The sequence below is a fragment of the Dendroctonus ponderosae genome, unplaced genomic scaffold (assembly GCF_020466585.1).
Source record: "Dendroctonus ponderosae isolate FM_Combo_2020 unplaced genomic scaffold, Dpon_F_20191213v2 Dpon_F_20191213_7, whole genome shotgun sequence".
NCBI lineage: Eukaryota > Metazoa > Arthropoda > Insecta > Coleoptera > Curculionidae > Dendroctonus > Dendroctonus ponderosae.
Genome location: NW_026018916.1, coordinates 9,068,160 through 9,088,706, shown reverse-complemented (window position 1 = coordinate 9,088,706; position 20,547 = coordinate 9,068,160). Strand labels below are relative to the sequence as shown.

Below are 20,547 nucleotides of genomic sequence, written 5' to 3'. Positions count from 1 at the left end.
TCTCGATGAAAAGGGTTATTCTCTTGTTTCTGAATGTGATAGCTTTTCACAATGGCAAAGAACACAACAAATAGCATAAATTAAGCAAAAATGGTTTTTTTGCTGCAAATAAAAATTGTTTATATGTATATAAGTTAAAATAATTAGAAAACAACGGTAAATAATGTCCTTAATGGGGATGTGAAAGTAGCCCATTTCATTAAATCTCACTAGAATTAACAATGAATAAACTACAAATGATAACTCAACAATAAGTTAAATTTATTTCGACACAGGAAATGTTAAACTAATACATGTGTTGGCCAGTTTATTGATTTCGTCGTTGTGGTTCGCATTATTCGGTTGTTTAAGGCGTTACATGCCGAAAAGACCCAGATATTCTATTTCTTTTTACATAAAACATTTCCGCAGAAAATCAGACCGGCTTCTTATACTAAGTCGAAGCTCAGCAGGCGCCCAGTACATATTAACATCAGAAATAATTTAATAAAGAAAAAAATGTGCGGCAATATTCATGCACTTGGCAAAAACAAAACAAATGCTTTCCCAACCTCATGAATGCCCTACTGGTTTTCAAAATAACGCTTGGAAAGGAGTACGAGAAAAAATATAAATTATTTAATTAATCCCTAAAGAAATTTCAATTATGTTTTATCTAAATCAAACTATCTAGGTTTTTCTTGTACAAAGGAATATCATAGTTAACGACCAGCAAGTATAAAATGTTTTACTAATAAAATACTTCCTAATCATAAATTCTATACCCTTAAAAATATATCAGTTGATAAAACAGAACATATTTATAATGTATAAGTCTTGCTGAGGTTGGATACGCTACGGAATCAATCATAAAATACAGACTGTATCCATTGGAATTGATTTTTTGGTAGAACGATAGACCATTCTTAAGTATTGCTATCATACCACGTGCAAGAATGAATAAAGATGTGATTTCCTTAAATTCAATTAACCTTAATCTAATTTAGCCTATTAGTTGCCCATTTGGACCCGAAGTTACGTAAATATAAGTCGTCTAAGATAAAATAAAAATATGTAAGTGCAAAAGAAATCGTAGATATTAAATATCATGCAATTACAAAATCTTTATTCATTCCCAAAAATTAATTAAAACAAAATATGTATAAATAAAATAATTAATCTATGCGCAAAAGTAGAGTTTTAAACGATTTTGGTATATGCAAGTAAGTATTTATATTAGGTAACCGATTTTAGATTAGGCCAGCAATCGCAAAAAACAAAAACGAATTTACAAAATTAAACTCTTATAACCAAAGGTCGGCTGAACACCCATTATAAATCTATTTTTCAAAACAAGGAACTGTTTAACTTATAAATATTAAGCAGGTATCTTAAACACAATAAATATATTAGGACATCAACTAGATGTATAAAGTATTATTTGAATTTTAGTGACAAAAAATACCAAGTTAACAAAAACGAATGATGTGTCGCGAAACTGATAAACAAACCACACATTTTCTGCAAACGTACCTTAAAGTTCGTCTTTTTCGCTGAAGGAAACATGCCTGTAATGCCTATCGACAAGGATGGCTACCTTTGGACCAAGTCGTTTGCAGCCTGTTTTTGAGAATAACTTTGAGCTATCAGGTCCCCATTCAATAATCTTCATTACTTCACTAGAAAAACAAATTGTTATTAAACTGTGGTACGGGAAGAACAGCCTAAGTGAGACATTTGAAGTGAGTGCATGGAAAATAGCACGAAAATAGCAAACAGAACGAAATTGAGTGTAAACAGCATATTTATCAAATATGGAATAATTTACTTACTAATTGCAGTAATGCATAAGGTTTTTACGGCTAAATGATAAAAGGGAACAAAACCTTGAAAGAGGTGAATTGAAAGACCTAATTTTGTTTAATCATGTGTATTTTAAATCAATAAGAAAAAACTTTGAACTTTTTTGAAGAAATGAACATTTGGTTGATGAAGAGCGCGTCTGTACTGTTACAATAAGAAAGTAAATTATTTTATAATAACGCAAATAATATTTATCTCAGTACCGAAATAAATAGTTAATCGCAGGACTTACTTTATATGATTTTCATGTGGGTGTAAAACTTTCCTGATTTGGAATTCTTTCTCTATACACAATTGAATATGTTTTTTCTCCAATGGGAGAAATGGAATGTAATGATCGATTAAGTTATTTGATATTGTTTTACCATGGAACAGTCCTCCTAAAACAAAAAAAAATGTTTAAAAGTAATTCCWTGAATGTGATAATGATWATAATAAATGACCCTGATGAAGTACCAAAGTTGGGTGTTATATAAAGTCCTTTAACATACACCTTATGTAGGAAAAAGTTTAAAACTTAAACCGGAGTGTGTGTGTGTGTGTGTGTGTTAAGTGTCCGGAATGACCCACGAAAATGAATTAAAAGTGTGTACCTGTTGGCAACTTCTAAAAACACTGTAAATACGCCTTTAGAAGTTGGTAAAGACTACTGAAGAAAAGTCGTTTATTGCATTCAAGTTTTGAGGCAGTAATCGATCAAATATTTAACGCTTGAAAAATATGACTATATTGCTAATCGCAACCAGGGCAAGGGACGTTCCGTTGATTAAATAGTTAGATTTATAAAATGTAATCAAATACAGGGCCAGCATATTCCACCCTCTATAGTATATTCCATAGTACTGCGTAGGTTAAAGGCAAATTCCGAAAACTTTAAACATTAGAAAAAGTGAATATATTTTAACAAATAAATACTAACCATTTTCATTAAATGCTCCTTTCTGAATAAAATATTCAAAGTCTGATAACGTCAAGTCTTCCCTATTTTTACCCTCTTGCACATAGAGGTCATGAAAGTGTTCCGTGATAATATCAGCTCCGATATTTGAAAGAAATATAAATACAGCCTTAGAATAATCCACTCCTTCGACATCTTCTAAGTAGTCGATTATGGGGGTGATATAATCTAACACATTTGGAATCATTTTGTCTACTTCATCAAAAATGAATAACTGTGTGGGGCATTCACTTATGTTGCCTTTGATCCAGGAGTACAGGTCCGTCTAAAAATTAAACTGCTAATAAATTAACATATTGAACACAGCTCTGTAATTATAAAGTTAAAAAGTATGGTTTTTAAACGAAATGGATCACTAACAATCCTGTTAATTATAAGAAGAAAACATATTCGACTTTCGTTTCAGATCTGTGGAAAGAATGATTTCGACAGTCTTACAATTTTCGTACAGCCAAATTCAATAGCATATTTTTTCATTTTCTAAAATGCTATTGAAAATATTGTGGAAGTGTAAGAAATTATATTCTTTAAAACTGAAACCTGCATATGTTACATAAAAGAACAGCAAATCATGTTCTCACCTGATATTGTTTAAGTAAAGACGTCTCAGAGAAGTGAAGACGCCCAAAAAAATGATGTACGTATTTACTTTTCATTCCATTAGTGAAAATGCTATCGGCTATAAATCTGGTTACATAATTCTTTCCTGTTCCTGTCATCCCATGAAAACTCATTGTTAGAGCTTTACTAGATTGAAAATATTTATTAAAATGTGAAGACAGTGCGTCCACCGCTGCGTTCAACAATGGCTGTCCAAATACATGAGTGGAGAAGTTGTTTTCCAGTTCTGAGAAAACAATACAAACCAAATTAGACAGGCTGATCAAAGTTGATAGATATAAATAGTCGATAGTCGAGTTGAAATTACGAAGTTTCTGACAAAATGTTTTTCATTCTGTGGAATAATGTTTGAAACACAAGTATATATATGTGATCGGTACGATAGAAATATTGTTTAAATTGTCTGAAAGGTGTGTATAATAGGCGATATGTGGACAACAATTTTTGCAAGATAGCATTTTACATTTTCAACTTCTAATTTTTAGTGTATTTAGCACTTTTAGAGCGCATTCAACATTTATTTTCATTACAGTATACTCAAAGTTCAGATAAAATATGAATCATACATTATATCTAACAATTTGCATATTTGGAAGCTGTTCCCAAGAAATTTGCCAGAAACTTAAAAAGAGAAAGCGGCCTTTCCTTATTGACAATTTGGAGAATCTACTCTAACTATTCTAGTGAATAAATTCAAGCATGTTCCATACAAATCTAACGCATTTCAGCAACTTTGTGAGAAAGGTTCCAAAATAAGACTCTAATTTTGACGATAGTTACTTAATAAATACTAAAGGCCGAGTGGAGTTATGTTTAATACGAAAAATGTCCACAATTGAAGTAGAAGAAATTAATTTCGAATCGATCCCCATCTTCCACCGAGTTTTTAGCATTAACTAACATTAAGCTTAAGTATGGTAGGTGGTAGGGGCAAAAATAGTGACCGGTTTTTTAGGAAGAAACATTCAAGAAAAGAAACAAATATGATGATGATGATGACAATGATGATAAGATGTTAATTAACAGGTCAGCGCTATCGCTAGATACGAAGGCACATTTTCTCGGAGAAGTTAATTTAGCAGGAAAGCAGGAAATATTCATTCAACAAGACGGCGTGTTATATCATAATATGAGAGTCATTTGACCGTTAAAGCATCGATATTACGGTCGTAGAATTATAGCCACTCAAAGCCATTACTCCATTAGAGCGCTGGAGGATTCTTGTTGACCTTCTGTAAACATCTCTATTCCCGATATATTACTTAATTGTATGTTTCAGTTCATAATTTTAAGACATTTTCAAATAAATAATCGGCAATGTAATCAGAAGTAAAAAGTATGTACGTTAGAGTAGTACGTTAGAAGAAAAGGTTTACAAAGTGTTTGTGTAGAATTAGATTGTCTTCAATTTCATGCACCTATTCATATAAGTACAGGGGTTCCATCCGGACATTAGCTTTTTTAGTATGTCTATAAGTTCATTGCATAAAACTCACAAACTAAATTAGATTGGAATATAGTACTTAGATTACGTTTAGTAGAATGATCAAAGTATTGAGTGGCAACAAATACTCTAACGTAAGGACATTCAACACCCTTTTTCTATGTAATTACGATTACTTACTTCGCTTCTTGAATTGTATCCAGTTGTCATTACAACACTCATATTTGTAACAGTAAGGATTGCGGATAAACTTTAGCACTTCATCCCTTTTGGGGACCGATAATTCAACGTTATATCCCCATAGTTCCCAACAAGAACCCACATGTAGTAAATAAAAAATTGTAAATAATATACTAATGGGACTAGAAATTGATTTCACTGGCATTGCAATTTTTGCGCCTCACAGAAAAATAAGAACTAATAATTGCATTTATCATAAGTACATCACTCTAATTATTGTTGTTTTAAATGCTATAAGTTTAGATTGCATTTAATTCCTCAATTTTAATTTATAAAAGTTTGATTATTATATTTCTAACCACAGTTTTAGAGGTATTTTCAATTTTGAAAATAGCCTTAAGTTAGGTAGTTATCATCGAAACGAAGAAGAATGCTCGATCAAACCATAAATATTTCGATTCTTAGGTTATTATCTAAGACATTTTATATGATGTCTTCGTTATTTATTTTATTTATTTTAGTCAAAATTGTTGCTTTATATGAGAAATGAGATGGTTTCCAACAAACTAAACGCACATTAAAGGCTGTTAAACGTTAATGTAAATAGTCTCGTAACCATTTCCTATGTGCAGTTTTATGCAAGTACCTACGCCCTGTTACAGTGTAATAAATATTTCCAAGTAACACATCAGACATCAGATATATTATCGCAGCCGATAATTGAATGGTATAAGTGGTAAAGAGATGGCTACTTTACTAAAACTATCATTTCAGAAAGAATTGCATAAAAAATACCTCAATAGATTCCTAAATGGTCGCATGCCTTCTTTTTTAGCAAACATGGACTCAAATAGGTAAGTGGACTATTTACTTTACCTGGAACTACTTATATATGCTAAATTTGTTCAGTTTACTTGATGCTCTTATTCTTATTTGTCTTATTTAAACCGCAATTTTGCGGTTTTGCACACGGTAATGGTAAATCAACGAAGAATCGTTGATACAAAGTTGAAGTCTTCTGTAGTTTTATGCGGTAACTGGTGCAGCTGCTGTATTTATATTATCCTGTGCCTGTGGTGCAGCACAATGACACCGCCCAACTGTAGTTCGGGTTTAACCCTCTAACTTCGTTTCTGTTAAAGTTAGTGAAGTTTATTTCATTTTTAGACAACAGTTGTTCCTTTGCTCTGGTTAAAATTATCCTCAAAGTACGAATCAAAACCATTTAGAGCAGAGTAATATTTGGGTTTTCCTAGCATAGAATAATCAAAGATGCTAATAATAATTGTACATCATATAATTTACATAGTACGCTGTCTGATAATTAAGTCTGATTCACCTTACTTTTGCAGATCAATTGTTTTGTATTTTTGTGTGTCTGGATTAGATATACTAGGTGACATAGATGATATACCCGAAGAACGTAAAAACCAAATGATAGATTGGTTATATAGCTTACAAGTGGAGGATGATGGTAGGTTAGCTAGTTGCATCCAAGCTCAACAGTTTCATTTCTATGTGATGGTGGTTTCAGAGCCAGTCAGTGGATTTCAGGGTTCCACCACCATAAACACCCGGGAGTATAGAGGAAAGCACCAAGCTTACCAATGGGGTCATATAGCAACAACTTACTCCTGCTTGTTATCTTTATTAATATTAGGCGATGACCTAAAGAGGGTCAACACGAAGGAAATTATAAAAAGTTTGTAAATGAACATCTGCTTCAAATATTCAACTAACAGGAGACCGTTAGGTTTAAGGGCTTTACAATTGGATGACGGTTCATACAAAGGGGCCATAGACGGTGCAGAAAGTGATATGCGATTTGTATTTTGCGCTGCTGCGATATCATACATTTTGAATAACTGGAGCGGAATTGATATTGAAAAAATGCTTGACTTTATATTGAAAAGCATAGTAAGTGAAAAAGGTATTGGTAGTGCAAGTACAACTATGTATGGGATCAGGCACTCATTTATCGATTAATTGTCAAAAATCAGGCTAGTTGTTAGAGTTTGTAGAAAACTCGTTTTTTATACTCAGAATTATTATATGTAGTCTCTTTCTATGTAGTCATATGATGGAGGAATAGGTCAAGGACCAGATTTAGAAAGTCACTGTGGATCAACATTTTGCGCCATCGCTGCCTTAGCACTAAGCAATAATCTTCACATATTATCACAAGAACAATTTAAGAACTTAAGAAGATGGCTTTTGTCAAGATTGGAAATAGGTAAGATAATCACAGTGTTCTGGAAATTCAATTGTCTTGAAATTGGAAAAAGAGAATAAAGGCTCGTTAGTAGGATTTATGTTAAACCTTAAATAAGAAAGCGAGAAGCAAAACAAGTAGGTGAAATAAGAACAGGAAATTGCCTCAATTTTCTTATAGAAAAAATCTTATCTTATGTACTTGAATATTTTTTGAATAAAAAGAATTAACATTTTAAACGTTGTGAAACTGTTGACTATCAACTGTATACTACCTAAAGGATTAATTGTCAACTTTATTCTTCCAAATCCTGAATTATAATTGATGGACGTAAAACAAAATCAAAAGCTACGATAAAAATAGGTCTATAAACGTTTTACTCCCATTCTATAGAATTCCAAATCAGAATTAATTCCTGTGTTTCACTCATTTCTTGTCTCTATTTATCAATTAAAATACGTTTCGGTGTATTTTTCCACCATCGTCAGTTTTTGTGTGTAGCGTTGTTGCTACTTTAAGCCTTGGCATACATTTTTATATGCCTGTAAAAATATATACTTGTAAAAATGTATGCCAAGGCTTAAAGTAGCAACAACGCTACACATAAAAACTGATGATGGAAAAATACACCGAAACGTATTTCAATTGATAAATAGAGACAATAAATGACTGAAACCCAGGAATTAATTTTGATTTGGAATTGAAACACAGTCAGGAAAGTATGTACAATTCTATAGATTGTTAACAGTTTGTATTTTCTTTGATATTGGTTTAAATATTGTGCACAAACTTTCCCGAAAAATCAATTGAATTGCTTCTTTGAAAAATGATCTTACACATCCTTTGAAAATTAACCAATAATTTTCTGTGCAAACAATGAAGCATAAACTAAAAAAAAAATTACACTGAAAAAAGGCCATCGTGTTGAAAACTTGGCCACCTTGTAACTCGGGACCGAAGCACTTGTTTAACAATATTTACAGATTTTTTGTTTTGTAGGAACGAAATTTAATTCGCAAGTTTATGGTTGTTTTTTTTTTACATTCGGTACCCAAATTGATTAGGTGTTTTGGCATATTAATTTATTGTTTTGTTTGTGGTGCTATCTTCGCTTATTTTAAGCAAAACTGCACGTTTAATTGGAAGCCACTCGTTTTCCTGATGATGGTTTGAATAAGGATATTTGGAAAATCCATAAACAAAATACTCGTTTTTTTTACCTTACTAGTACTGCTCCGTGCAAATTATATACTTTGTTATTAGTATCATTAAAAAAAAATCAATTATAGATCAGTTTAAAACTACATGTTATGCAATGGATCATATTCCCGTGCTTTAATAAATTAGGGAAAATCATTCACTACCTCTTGCATTCCAGTATAAAATAATCAAAGAATTTTTTTTTGTATTGAAGTGTGTAATGAATACACAGATTCTTTGATTTCATCCACTGTGTACACACCAATTCCTATTATAAAATAATCAGATTGAAAAGTGTTTTGGACTTTTTCCTTAGGTTTCAATGGTAGACCAAATAAACCGACAGACACTTGCTACTCGTTTTGGACTGGAGGAGCTCTGAAACTTCTGAATGCATATCAGTTTATAGAATCAGACGATAATCCTAACTTTGTTTTAATGACACAAGACAAATATGGTGGTTTTTCAAAATGGGTAAGTAAAGAACATTTCTGGTGAGTGTTAAACCCATAACTGTTTTATGTTCCAGGTAAATTCGGCATCAGATCCAATGCACACGTATTTTGGCTTAGCCGGATTAAGTTTAATGAATTACGGTGATTTAAACGAAATGTTTCCAGCATTAAACTGCACAAGTCGGATTCATAGTCGTATTAAAAAATTACACCTTCAATGGGAGTGAATCGATTCAAGTAAATATTCTAAATATTTTTAAAATTTTATACAAATAATTTATTTTTATTTGAAATATATACTTGTTTTTGGGTGTCTGTACTGTGGAAATTAAATACATTACTAGCAAATAATTGGGTTTATTTACTTATACCAAGAGGATAAAATCACAGATACATTATTGTATACAACACAATTTTGGGAAACATACAGTTGCTTAACACTTAATAGTATTATATATTTAACACACGACGAGCTGAATTTTGATTTCGGTAGTTTAGCCAATATATCGATTAATAAAAACCAGTTATTTGATTGTTGAAAACTGCGCATTTGTTTCCTTAAAAATCATGTTAAAATACAAAAGTAGTTAATTTGAACTACAGTGTGACTTACTTAAAAGCGGGACACTTTTATAAAATCTATTTATTGTCAGATTTTGACAATATATCGCAATTTTTTCGGATTGTAGAGCGAGATGAATTGTATATTTTGATATTACGGAATTTTTTTGAAAAAAATTCGAATTGATCGATTATTTAAAAATATGGCAGATATTCCGCATCAATTTGCTTGTGAATCAAAATTACGTATGTGAATATTAATTCTGCCTCGCTTTTAAATGCTCCCACTGTATATACCTAAACACGTAATCCAAATATAGACACTATATTACACAATTCATTGTACACCATATTAAAAGAGTACACTTGGGCTATTGACTAAAGTAAGCGCAAAAATACGTTGAGATTTGCACGTGTTTCATCTGACAATCCAGACACTACACAATCCTATGTAGTGAAATAAGAGAAAATTGCAATTATTCTAAACATAGTTGAAAATAACGGATAATGTTATACTGCAGGGTCGTTTTCTAAGTACACAACACGCGCAGCTATTCTCACTATTCAGGATAAATTAGGCAGTGTTAATGGGATTTTTCGATTTGTGTTAACAACTCAACGAGGTATAATTATTGTCCAGTGAAGTTTTTGATTGTCAGATGAAAAACTGTGTAAACTGCAGAACATGGCAACATACATCTTGAAATCAATATAAAAGTTACATTTTTTCCAAAATTGATAATACCCTGTAGATTTATTTGTACATTTATGTAAAAAATTGAAAATAACAAAGTTTAATTACCAATTAATAACAGATTTACTTCGAATAATGTTCATATGACTTTCTAAAGTTAGATGCATATGTGCAGATATAACATTTTTTTGACACTCATGTGAACTTTTTATATATATTTCAACCCCAATCAACGTTGTATACACACACTTTCCAGGGGCTGCCTCCTGGACCTCATGCATTTACTTGGTTTTTAAATGAAAACAGAATAAAACCTTTTTGTTATGATTAGATAAAGCATAGCGGTATGGTTAACAGCTAATTAATTTTTTTCCGGAAAAACCATGATGTTTTTTGTTGGTGGTGGGTGCCAAAATATAAATAAATAACCCAGTGTGATCATTTATCATCGCACCACTAACGATTCTGTGTACTTAGAAAACACCGAATTCATGGCATAAAATTCAGGAATAAAGCGTTTATTAAAACAAACACTACGAATATGGTCGAAAACCAAGCAGTAAAAGACGAAGATGAAAGTTGCATACACCTTATGAAGCAACATCTATTTCCCTAGGTGATGCCAAAGCAGGTGGTACTACTTGAGGGATGATATTATGTGAGGGAGAATTGCCCAAAGGTTGTCTAACCCTGTTGTCTGCATTTTCACGCGCTTCAGTTGTTGCCTGTTTAATCGCTTCTTTGTAAGGACCTTTCTTCTTTTTGTTATATCGCACCTAGCCAGTACATAAAATTCAATTACACTGAATTCGTTTTTACTCAAAGCATTTAAGGAGGAAATGTAGCTATTTCAATGTTTAAAATTTAAGCATCTCTTACACGCATAGAACTGCAAAAGCTTCGTTTTGGATATACAGAGCGGTAAAAATTGATTTAGAATAATGTTTTAGCTCAAAAATATTTGTTGGTATTCTAACAAAGTTTGGCTGAGGATACCAGACATTTTTTGCCAGAAAAAATGTAATTCTTTGTAATTAAACAGGTATAAAAAAATGCAGGCCACTTCATTTCAAAATACGTTTTGAGCTCAATCTACGGATTTTCTATACCCTTTATTATTTTACTAAAATTGTGCATGTGCGAATTTGAAAAGTGCGCGCTTGTGGAAGAATTAAACAGCTAATTTGTTCGCTTATTTTTCAAATACGGAAAACCGTGTGGTATTTGTGAAGCAAACTTTTGAAAACTCTATGTAGTATCGTTGACTGTTATTAGGTTAACAGTCAGATCTAATGTTTTGTTAATATTTTTTTTAAATTAACAGATGTTTATTCTAATATTGTCAGATTTAGTCCGAGATTTAAGCCATCAAAAGACCGAGTTCAAAACGTAATGGCGCCCAATTTCCTGCCGATTTAATTGCCACCATCGTCAGGCTGATGTTACATTGAATTTAATGCCAATTTTCCATCTTAAAATTAATGAAAATACTAGTAACTGTTGGTGAAAGACATAAAATATAAGCTTCTATGTTGACTTTAAGAGTCCTGTATACATACTCTAGAAGAAGTATTTCCAGAACTACTTTGAGGAACTTTCAGACCACGTTTGAATTACTGCAGAATACCAAATTAAAGTATACATATACATCTCCCCCTGAAACACCCCGTGTAACAAAGACAATTATTCACGTTATTAATGTGCGCCGTGACTGAGAAATAATTTGAATCTAGCTAAGTTCGCCTGAAGTATTGCAACTAGTAATTTATTTACGGTTGATTAATGATTATTCTATAGATCTTACCTTAAAGTTATCCAGGAAATGACTCAACTGATCACACTGCATAAGACTTGAAGTTGATGATCCATACCATGTAACGTGGGCTTGAGGCCCTTGAGAATTACAATTGGTAATAGTTAAGATCTTTCCTGGCCACCATGGAAAACCATGTATCTTTCCCCAAACTACGTCTCCAACGAGAAGACGCACGCCTGGAAATTTCAAATTTACGAAATTTCAAGCGTTGATTAATCGGGTATCAAAATACCATCGCAACCCAACGCACTGGACAACGTTTGGGCGTTGATTCTCATCATCAGTGGAGGATTTGGTGGAGGAAAATCAGGTACAAGTTCACTATGTTCATCTGAACTCGAAGTAGTTTCCTCTTGTGCTGAACATGATGTGTAAGTGTTTTTTAGACGCTTTAGGTTGATTGATAGTTTCTGAGTGATGCATTGTTCCTTTGTATCGTCTTGCGTGGAACTGCTAACCTGCGAAAAATAAAACTAATCGTTAAATATCGCGTTCTAAAACGTTTTAATTTATTTCATCTAAAAAAAAATAAAAAACTCAAATAGGACTTTTAAACCAATACTTTTTGGAGCTGAGTTAATTTAAACACCATTTTTCTAATATTAATATTTCAAAAAAACGCCTAAATGAAATCATAAAAAAATTATTAGAGGCTTGCACAGTTGCATGTTTCATTAAGTGATAAAAATTCCAAATAACTCCATTATTCAAAATTCAAGTTCGTCAAAAGCTGTCCAAAACAATTTTCTTTATAAGATAAAGATATGATATCTTTTTGATCGTATATTTCGTATAACACCACGAATCATCATCAATACTACTATATCTATATCTATCCGACAAGACCAAACGCAATATTTTTTTGTAATTGCGGAACTGAAAAACCGGACACAATAAAGTGCATAGTAATAGTATTGAATAAAAAATTCAAATTTCGAAAAATATTAAGTTATGTATGTTAACTTTAAATAACAAAAAAAACATTTAAATTTGACTAGTTGCTCTTGGAATACTTGGATCGGTACACGCTGTAGAATATTCAAACATTCGTAATTTTAGGACTATTTGAATTATTCGTGCTCATTCAATTGTGCTCAAATATATTTCAATATACTTCCATATTTACTGAATTACTCTCATATCTATATTTTTAAAACTTAAAATAACGATTTCAATACCACATAACTCAAAAATAATTTAACATACCTCACTTTCTTTATGTTTCCGGTCTTTATCTTCTTTGTGTTTCTTCTTGTGTTTCATCTTATGCTTTCTTCTTCTGGGAACTGTAAAATTAAATGACATAACATGCCTTTTGTTACCTGGCCAATACCTGACTAATTTAGGTACATGCTTTAGACATTTTATATTACGATTTCTATGATTAAATAGTGAACAAAATGTACAGGTTTATTGACATAAAATAATTAAATTATTGCTTAGCAAACTCAAAATATAGTTTCAGATTATTTCAAATTCCTCAATTTTTAAGACAAAATTAAAATCCAATGCTTTCCTTGATCTACTTCGCACCTATGTGTATCCTCAGCTCTGGATATTTCGCTAGACAAATAATAAACGTTTATTTAACTCATGATGGTGTGAAACCAAAAGAAGTACTGGAGAAATTGACTTAAATTGATGTTAGAATGCGAGATATTGCATTTTAACTTTGAATAAAGACAATCTTCCACAAGCAGCAAAATTATACATACACGTTACAAGAAAGGAAGACATTGAATCAATCGTCGTGAATTTCCAGTTTTTATGCACTTATGATTATTTTAGTATGTTACAGTAGAAGCGGATTCATGTTTTAAAACCTTTCTTCGTTATTTCGACGAAAAAATATTGTCTTGTTTAAAAAGACAGAATTTAATCATGTCCTTTATTACAGATTCATAAAAAAGTGCTCTTCTTTGACAATAAAGAACGAATTTTCTATCAAAAATTAATCAAGAATTATTACCTAGCATACTTAGACTCACGTTGTAAGAGAAATGAAGTTGATGAAATAAGAGCACTTTTTTCTATTTCTACTCAAACTATATGAAATATGAGCACTTTTTATAAAACTCTTTTGTACTGTATCTCTGTTCGCATAAAAATTTTTGAGACATATAAAAAAATAGGTGTGATATGAACCTACAAGCGCAGCCTTGTTTTATTATGCGTTTTATCTTTTAAAGGGTTTATTTGCAAAATCTGACTAATAATAACTATATTAACTTAATTAATTTTTAAATGCAAGAAAGAATATGAACTCTCTGATAAATTATTTTGACTTGAAGTAACTAACTAACAACTAAAGTAAAATTTAAGAAGTTTTACTATAGAACAAGAATTCATTCAAAAATCATTATATTGTAAATTCGCAAGAATGACCGTAAATCAAAAACGTCTTCAAAAATCCGCAAATAAACAATACATATATCTATTGCTGATATAAATCAGGTGAAAATAAAACAACCTGCACTAAAAATCAAACGCGGAATTAATGCATATCCAGTATTTAAAAAAAAAAGTATTAGCCTTAGATTTCTTTTTGAAATAAAATACCCGCATATGATCTCCGTTACAATATTTAATATTTATGTTTAGATATTTACGCTTTGCTTTACACAATACAAACATAAAATTAAATGATAAATGTTAATCAAATTCCTCATCGTTTTCTTTTCAATTTTCCTGGTGCAAGAAAACTTATTTGTGCGCCTGAAATACTATTAATGAAATAACGTGCGCTTGTATGTTACTAATTGGTATTGCAAAACCAATTTTTTACGTTTTTTTCTATACTGCATGTTAAATTTATGTTAGTCCGATACTATGCCGCAATAGTTTGGCCTCAGTAAATTAAATTTGTTCAAAAACTAAAGAGCATTTCGAAGAAATAATTAAAAAATTAGTGTGAATTAAGTGAAAAGTGGGGCTTTTCAGAAATTATTCTTTGAGAAGACATCTGAAAAATAATAAAAATGTGAGGACTCATTGTATAGCGAAGGCAGAAATAAACGTTATCAAAAAAAAATCGGGCAAAAAACATCAAATAAATGTATTATCACTGATGAATTGTTATTCTCATTATTGTCTCAAAAGTGGTCACTTACTCAGACCTTGCCTAGGTGAGGCTGCACCAACTGTATACCTTGGACTCGATCCTCCTAACGTATATCTAGGTGAGGCGCCTGGACTTGGTAAGTATCTAGGAGAAGCACCACCTACAATAAATAAACATTTTCGATTAATTAACGAAGGGTAAAAATTCCAAAAAATGTAATACACCAGACATTAAAACCACTTTTTTTTTGTTTGTTTGACCACGCTTGTTGGCAAAGTCTCACCTAAATATAAAGGACTGCCACCAAGTAACACTTTCCTTCTAGCTTCCTTTTTCGCCCTTTTCATAGCCTTTCTAGCTGCTTTGGTGTTCATCAACTTTACTGAAATCGCCTGTGGTGGAATATTGATATTTTCCTCCAAATCATCGTCAGTGACATTGTCTGGTGCGGAAATTGGGAACATTAGTCTTTGAGAGCCTCGTGACAACGTTAATCACGGTCTAATACCTACATTATAACTAAACTACGCAATTATATTATAATAGCACTAAAACAGTGTGTAAACATTGTGGCAACGTATTTAAATTTGCATGTTTGGGCACGTTTTAAAAAAAAATTGTCAGAAATATGCTGTAAGTAAATAACCGACATTTAGATCTCATTACATTTACACACACTAAATACAATTAGTTCTATTACAACTGCTACACATCTATATTAGGCTTCACACAATTTTGATGATATTGGTGTTTTCATAAAAACAATCCATCCAGTGCTGAGGTAGAAACAAACAATCTATTTAAACTTTAAATATAATAACAAAAAAAAATTAAATCAAATAACCTATTTGTGCTGGTATTTTGAGAACAGTCCCTTCTCCTTGGGGCCCATACGATATTTTAATAGTTCTTGTATTTGGGGTAACATTTCCAGCTATTGGACCACTCGCATTCGTTGGTTGTTCGGTCGAACTTTCCTCATCTGTTGCGCTGTTGCTTTTTTTCTTTCTGTTCAAATAAACATAAATATACTAACATCTTCATTTTTGACTTCAATTCGATTGCTACTTTCCTACTATATTAACAAAAAAAGTAAGAGACATAATGATCCTACATTTTCATGTCTTTGGAGGCGATAAACAATAACCTAGATCCCAAATTCGTTTATACAAAAATATTTTACACTTCATGGTATGGATTAATTTTCTCATCAGGCTGACATATTAAACAACGTACAAGAAAATGCCATTAATTCCTTATTTGAAATTACAATGTTACCTAACCGGCACTATACTCACCTTGTCCTTCGTGCAGCCCTTAAAACTTGCGTTTGAGTAGGCTGTTGAAAGACGGGTTGTTCTCCAAGAACAGGACTGGTCTCTTGGAATTGTTCGGAATGTTCGTCGGAATGCTTTATAAACAACGGGTCATCTTGAGGTTCATTCTCAATATTGGACAGAGGTTTCTTAGCGGAAGGTATCGTATCGGGATCCACCCATGTCGGATTTTCCACTACATACACAGCAGGTTATAATAAATATATAACAAATAAAAGGATATATAAAGAAAATTACGTATAAAGTTTTACAGTAAATTCTATGATCTAAAATGTTAGTAGGGTAAATCGACCAAATTCTTCGTTTCAATACAATGTTGAAAATTAATTAAAAAAGATTAAATTTATTTCATGAAGCAAATGGAAATACCAATGTAGAGCATTTTGAACTATAAATTTAGTGTTCAGTTAATTTAGTTTCAAGTTTATTTGGATAAAATTAAATAATAATTTATTCAAATAAATTCATAAAACGCACCCCTAATTAATTTTTTTATCGAAAATAGGGCGTTAAACAAAGAATGGTCATTTCTTCTAAATAAGTTTGAAAATAACACACAATGTTTCCATGTTCTGCGAAAAGCTGTGGGTTGCCAATTTTTTCTTTACAAATGTGAACAATTAAAACATACAATACATTTTGTAATTATTATAACATTATTTTTAGAACTTTTTTAAAACATGTTTAGTGAATAATATTTGCGTTCTGGGATTGCTTTTATTTAACCGTAAAACAAAACATATTCTATAATAATATATTTTTTAAAGTAAAATGTACCATACATGGGATATTTCAGTTTCAATTTTTTTAATTTTTTATTTAAATTTATATTTATTAACATCAGTAAATGAAAAAATAAACGACGTTAATTTAGAAGTACTCAACTCCTAAGTATGTTTAAAATTAAACGAAAGCGAATCCAAATAAAAATAACTCCAACTTTCTTCAGAACATTTTTGTTGGGTATTTCGCCCCAACATTTTTGCCTTTTAAAAAGATGATAAGTTTTGATGTTGTTTAGCCTGTTCACATGCGTTTAGGATAATCCTTACCAACTTCTTTTTCTTCAGTTTTCTCTGCCTTTTTGCTACATTTTTTGGCGTCTTCTGGTCCTTCTTGACTATAACCTCTGAGTTTCCTCTTTGCACTTAAATAAGTTCTTACTGACCTGAACAATAATAATGCATAAAAAATAATTCAAATACATGTTAAAATAAGGTAAATTGCCGCATTTTACCTTGTGACTGGAGCATTTGTTGCCCTCCTCGCAACTGGTGTTGCATTGGTTACACTCTCAGAAGACTTTCTCTTCCTGGATACGTTTTCTACAGAATTACCAAATACATATAACAATGAGTGTAATAAGCATGTTCTGATAATAAAACCAATAATAAGCAATGTTAAATCTACGAAATTTCGTTAGTTTTGAGAATTTACCTGAGTTTTCATTGCAAATTCCCTTACACTTTGAACAAAGTACCTGCCTGGGCCTCAGTCTCACAGTCATTTTGCTATTCTTATATTTATTTGGTACCTGCACAAAGAGTTTTACATTAACGTTTTCTTAATATACCTCTTTGAATTATATTATTCTGTTAATATTACATTAAGCAAGCTGTTCTCCAAAAAACATACCGAATATCTAATTGAACCCTAAAGATAAAGTAAAGTAATAATACTGATATTTGCTTTTCAGTTTTTTAATACAAAAAAATTGTACACGGTGGAAGAATAAAATCGTCACACAAATTCTCGTCTTACAATTCAAACGCTCCTGATAGTAAAAACAACAAAACAGGCAAATTTTCTTGACAATATATATCAAATATATTATTTTTGATTTTATCGGCTATTTAATAACGTAAATAAATATTGAATTAATTATTTTAACATATTTTTTTTAATTTAATATAGTTAATAAAGGAAGCGATGCTTTAATTAATTCACCCTGAATTCAGGTAACTTGTAGAAAAATTGATCCCTACTTCTGCAAGCACAAGTGTTTACGATATCAGAACAAAATAATTAAAATATACAGTGACTGATTCAAAAGCAGGACCTTAAATTGTACTTCTTGCATAACCAATGAGTCTTTACCTTCTAATATGGTTTGGAATTTTCTACATGTTTGTAACAAAATTTTTGAAGAACGGATATAACCCATGTTTGTGAGACCCAAGTATTTTAATGCTTGTCCTGTTGCTCAAGATAATCAAATTAAAAATAAATCACGCTGTATATTATCTTAATTTACCATTATGTAATATAGCAATATAACAATCAATATTTTGTGAAAATAGGTAATAAAACCAACCTGCACTTTCTTCTTTTGGGCATTTGGATCCAAGTACGCAAACCGTTGGTTAACTGCATACAATGGATCATCATCTGGATTTTTCGGTACATTAAATGCAGGGTTCAAGTTGGGAATACCACAAGGCAAATTTCTGAAACCAACAAAGATTTCGTAGAATGAAAATATTGAGAATCGATAATTCGAACAGACAAAACTCGACAGTTGATCAAAACTTCCGGATTACAGAATCCATTCGGATATCCACATGTACCTAATTCAAATACTGTCGGTTTTTTAACAGTGTATGTACAGAGTTATTCACTATAAATGGACAGCATTTACTGTTAAATAAGTAGTAGAGTATAAGTAGTATTTACTGTAGTTGTTACTTTTAAATAAGTATATAGACATTATTTTTATACCAGATTGTGGAAAATATGCTTTTTATTTTTAAACCTTTATTCCGCTAGTATCAAAAATACTCGGGGCTCCAAATATGCAGAAAATCTTGCAAGCTTCTCAAGCCATTTCAGTTACCGTCTTTGATTTTCGAGGTTGCAACTAAATCAATGCGAGACTTACACTTTCTTCAGAATTTTGATTATGGTAGGTATCTCTTTCGTCAAAAGATAGAAGTTCATTAATTAACTACTAAAGACGTTTTTCTGGCTTACTTTGATCACTATAAGTAAATGCCTTTATCGGTTTTCTATATTTTTTGTCTAAGACCATTTCGGTGTTTTTGAACGCAAAGAAGGATCTATTTTTAATGCATAAAAATGCTAAGAATTACTCGTGGTTGGTAAATTAAAAAACATATTTTAAATTCCCAATGTTCTTTTGAAACATCTGCTAAATTATTAAAAATTATTAAATTTCTCTACCAAATCATAACTTTCGTTAAAGGGGCTTTGGGTTTTGACAAGAAATATTTGGATAACCGATGTTCAGTACTCCATCACAAAGACGCGTGCAGCAATATCAATTATTGTTAAATTGAATTGTTATCGAATGAGCGAACCCCCATAGAACAGCTTTTCAGGCCTGACACAGTTGTAAAGAGTAAAATTCTTATCATGAAAGCAATTCGTCACATAAAACACTGAGTGATCGAATTGATATATGAGCACTGATTCTAAATTGTTTGATTTGCAAAAATTCAAATATTTCGATTAAATATTCAATCCTGCATATAGGATATTTGCATGTGTATTGACACGCAAATTGCCTGGAATCTGTAGCTAATAAACACTTGATAGAGTTGAGGGGTGGAAGTGTTAAAATAGGTATATAAGGAAAAGCCTTACCTCTTGGTGGTGTCCAAAAGTACGCCCTTAAATATCTTCAAGCCCAACTCATAAGTAACAACCAGAATATCTGGTAGAGCTTCGTCTACATATACAGATATATTACTTTTTTTCAACAAAGTTATATTCCCATCCAGATCCGCCATATTTGTTAAACTATCTTTAAAATGATCTTTTGTGGTTTGCAGAAATAATTTATTGTTGTAGTCGAACCCTCAAGTTTGGGACACCTCCTTCACAAAGCGGCATTGAATACAGTTGGTATTATAACAAAATACACAAATTTCACTCGTTTTCAGAAAAAGTCATTAAAAATCCGAGAAAATTAACCTCCAAACTTCAAAAGTTTGGCAGATTCGGCAGATCGCAACATTATAGACTGTTCTGTTGGTATTATTGAGATTGCCCTTTAATTTTACGAACATATTTGAGTTGGTATGACTTATAAATATAACAATTTTCAAATATTTTTGTTAAAATAAATATAGGAAGTCTAGTTTTACATTTGAATTCTGCAGATTTAACGAAATTTTATGCTTTATTAATTCCTGATCATAGTTAAA

At 31.4% G+C, this 20,547-nt stretch overlaps 3 protein-coding genes across 4 annotated transcripts; 1 reads left to right on the top strand and 2 right to left on the bottom strand.

Annotated features, from left to right (window-relative positions):
• Window positions 1-240: 240 nt before the first annotated feature.
• On the bottom strand, window positions 241-5,467 carry LOC109542817 (torsin-1A). Its single transcript, XM_019912217.2, has 5 exons — window positions 5,046-5,467; window positions 3,382-3,647; window positions 2,762-3,065; window positions 2,075-2,222; window positions 241-1,658 (listed from the first exon to the last, which is right to left on the bottom strand). The coding sequence occupies exons 1-5, from the start codon at window positions 5,248-5,250 to the stop codon at window positions 1,514-1,516; spliced, it is 1,068 nt and encodes a 355-aa protein (XP_019767776.1). The 5' UTR covers window positions 5,251-5,467; the 3' UTR covers window positions 241-1,513.
• Window positions 5,468-5,492: 25 nt separating this feature from the next.
• Window positions 5,493-9,263, top strand: LOC109542818 (geranylgeranyl transferase type-1 subunit beta). The gene is made up of 7 exons (XM_019912218.2): window positions 5,493-5,899; window positions 6,398-6,519; window positions 6,580-6,747; window positions 6,799-6,962; window positions 7,119-7,278; window positions 8,774-8,931; window positions 8,987-9,263. Exons 1-7 carry the CDS (start codon window positions 5,790-5,792, stop codon window positions 9,137-9,139), a joined length of 1,035 nt encoding a protein of 344 aa, XP_019767777.1. The 5' UTR covers window positions 5,493-5,789; the 3' UTR covers window positions 9,140-9,263.
• On the bottom strand, window positions 9,254-20,370 carry LOC109542814 (PWWP domain-containing protein 2A). Of its 2 annotated transcripts, XM_019912203.2 has the most exons (14): window positions 19,985-20,370; window positions 18,696-18,828; window positions 17,819-17,915; window positions 17,619-17,706; window positions 17,434-17,549; window positions 16,343-16,556; window positions 15,889-16,052; window positions 15,328-15,486; window positions 15,094-15,204; window positions 13,517-13,546; window positions 13,190-13,269; window positions 12,216-12,441; window positions 11,972-12,159; window positions 9,254-10,943 (listed from the first exon to the last, which is right to left on the bottom strand). In XM_019912203.2, the coding sequence occupies exons 1-14, from the start codon at window positions 20,128-20,130 to the stop codon at window positions 10,758-10,760; spliced, it is 1,938 nt and encodes a 645-aa protein (XP_019767762.2). In that variant the 5' UTR covers window positions 20,131-20,370; the 3' UTR covers window positions 9,254-10,757. The 2 variants fall into 2 exon arrangements, with proteins under 2 accessions (XP_019767762.2, XP_019767763.2); XM_019912204.2 differs by lacking the exon at window positions 13,517-13,546.
• Window positions 20,371-20,547: the final 177 nt, after the last annotated feature.

What these genes read in the sequence shown, in the direction of transcription:
- LOC109542814 (XM_019912203.2), bottom strand. Translation starts at nt 20,130, where the DNA reads ATGGCGGATCTGGATGGGAATATAACTTTGTTGAAAAAAAGTAATATA. An exon ending in CTTTTGGACACCACCAAGAG is followed by an intron (nt 18,829 to 19,984) that starts GTAAGGCTTTTC and finishes TGTTGGTTTCAG; the next exon opens with AAATTTGCCTTGTGGTATTC. An exon ending in AATTTGCAATGAAAACTCAG is followed by an intron (nt 17,707 to 17,818) that starts GTAAATTCTCAA and finishes GTAATTCTGTAG; the next exon opens with AAAACGTATCCAGGAAGAGA.
- LOC109542817 (XM_019912217.2), bottom strand. Translation starts at nt 5,250, where the DNA reads ATGCCAGTGAAATCAATTTCTAGTCCCATTAGTATATTATTTACAATT. An exon ending in GATACAATTCAAGAAGCGAA is followed by an intron (nt 3,648 to 5,045) that starts GTAAGTAATCGT and finishes TTGTTTTCTCAG; the next exon opens with AACTGGAAAACAACTTCTCC. An exon ending in CCACATGAAAATCATATAAA is followed by an intron (nt 1,659 to 2,074) that starts GTAAGTCCTGCG and finishes TTGTTTTTCTAG; the next exon opens with TGAAGTAATGAAGATTATTG.
- LOC109542818 (XM_019912218.2), top strand. Translation starts at nt 5,790, where the DNA reads ATGGCTACTTTACTAAAACTATCATTTCAGAAAGAATTGCATAAAAAA. An exon ending in CACGAAGGAAATTATAAAAA is followed by an intron (nt 6,748 to 6,798) that starts GTTTGTAAATGA and finishes GGAGACCGTTAG; the next exon opens with GTTTAAGGGCTTTACAATTG. An exon ending in TTTGTCAAGATTGGAAATAG is followed by an intron (nt 7,279 to 8,773) that starts GTAAGATAATCA and finishes CTTTTTCCTTAG; the next exon opens with GTTTCAATGGTAGACCAAAT.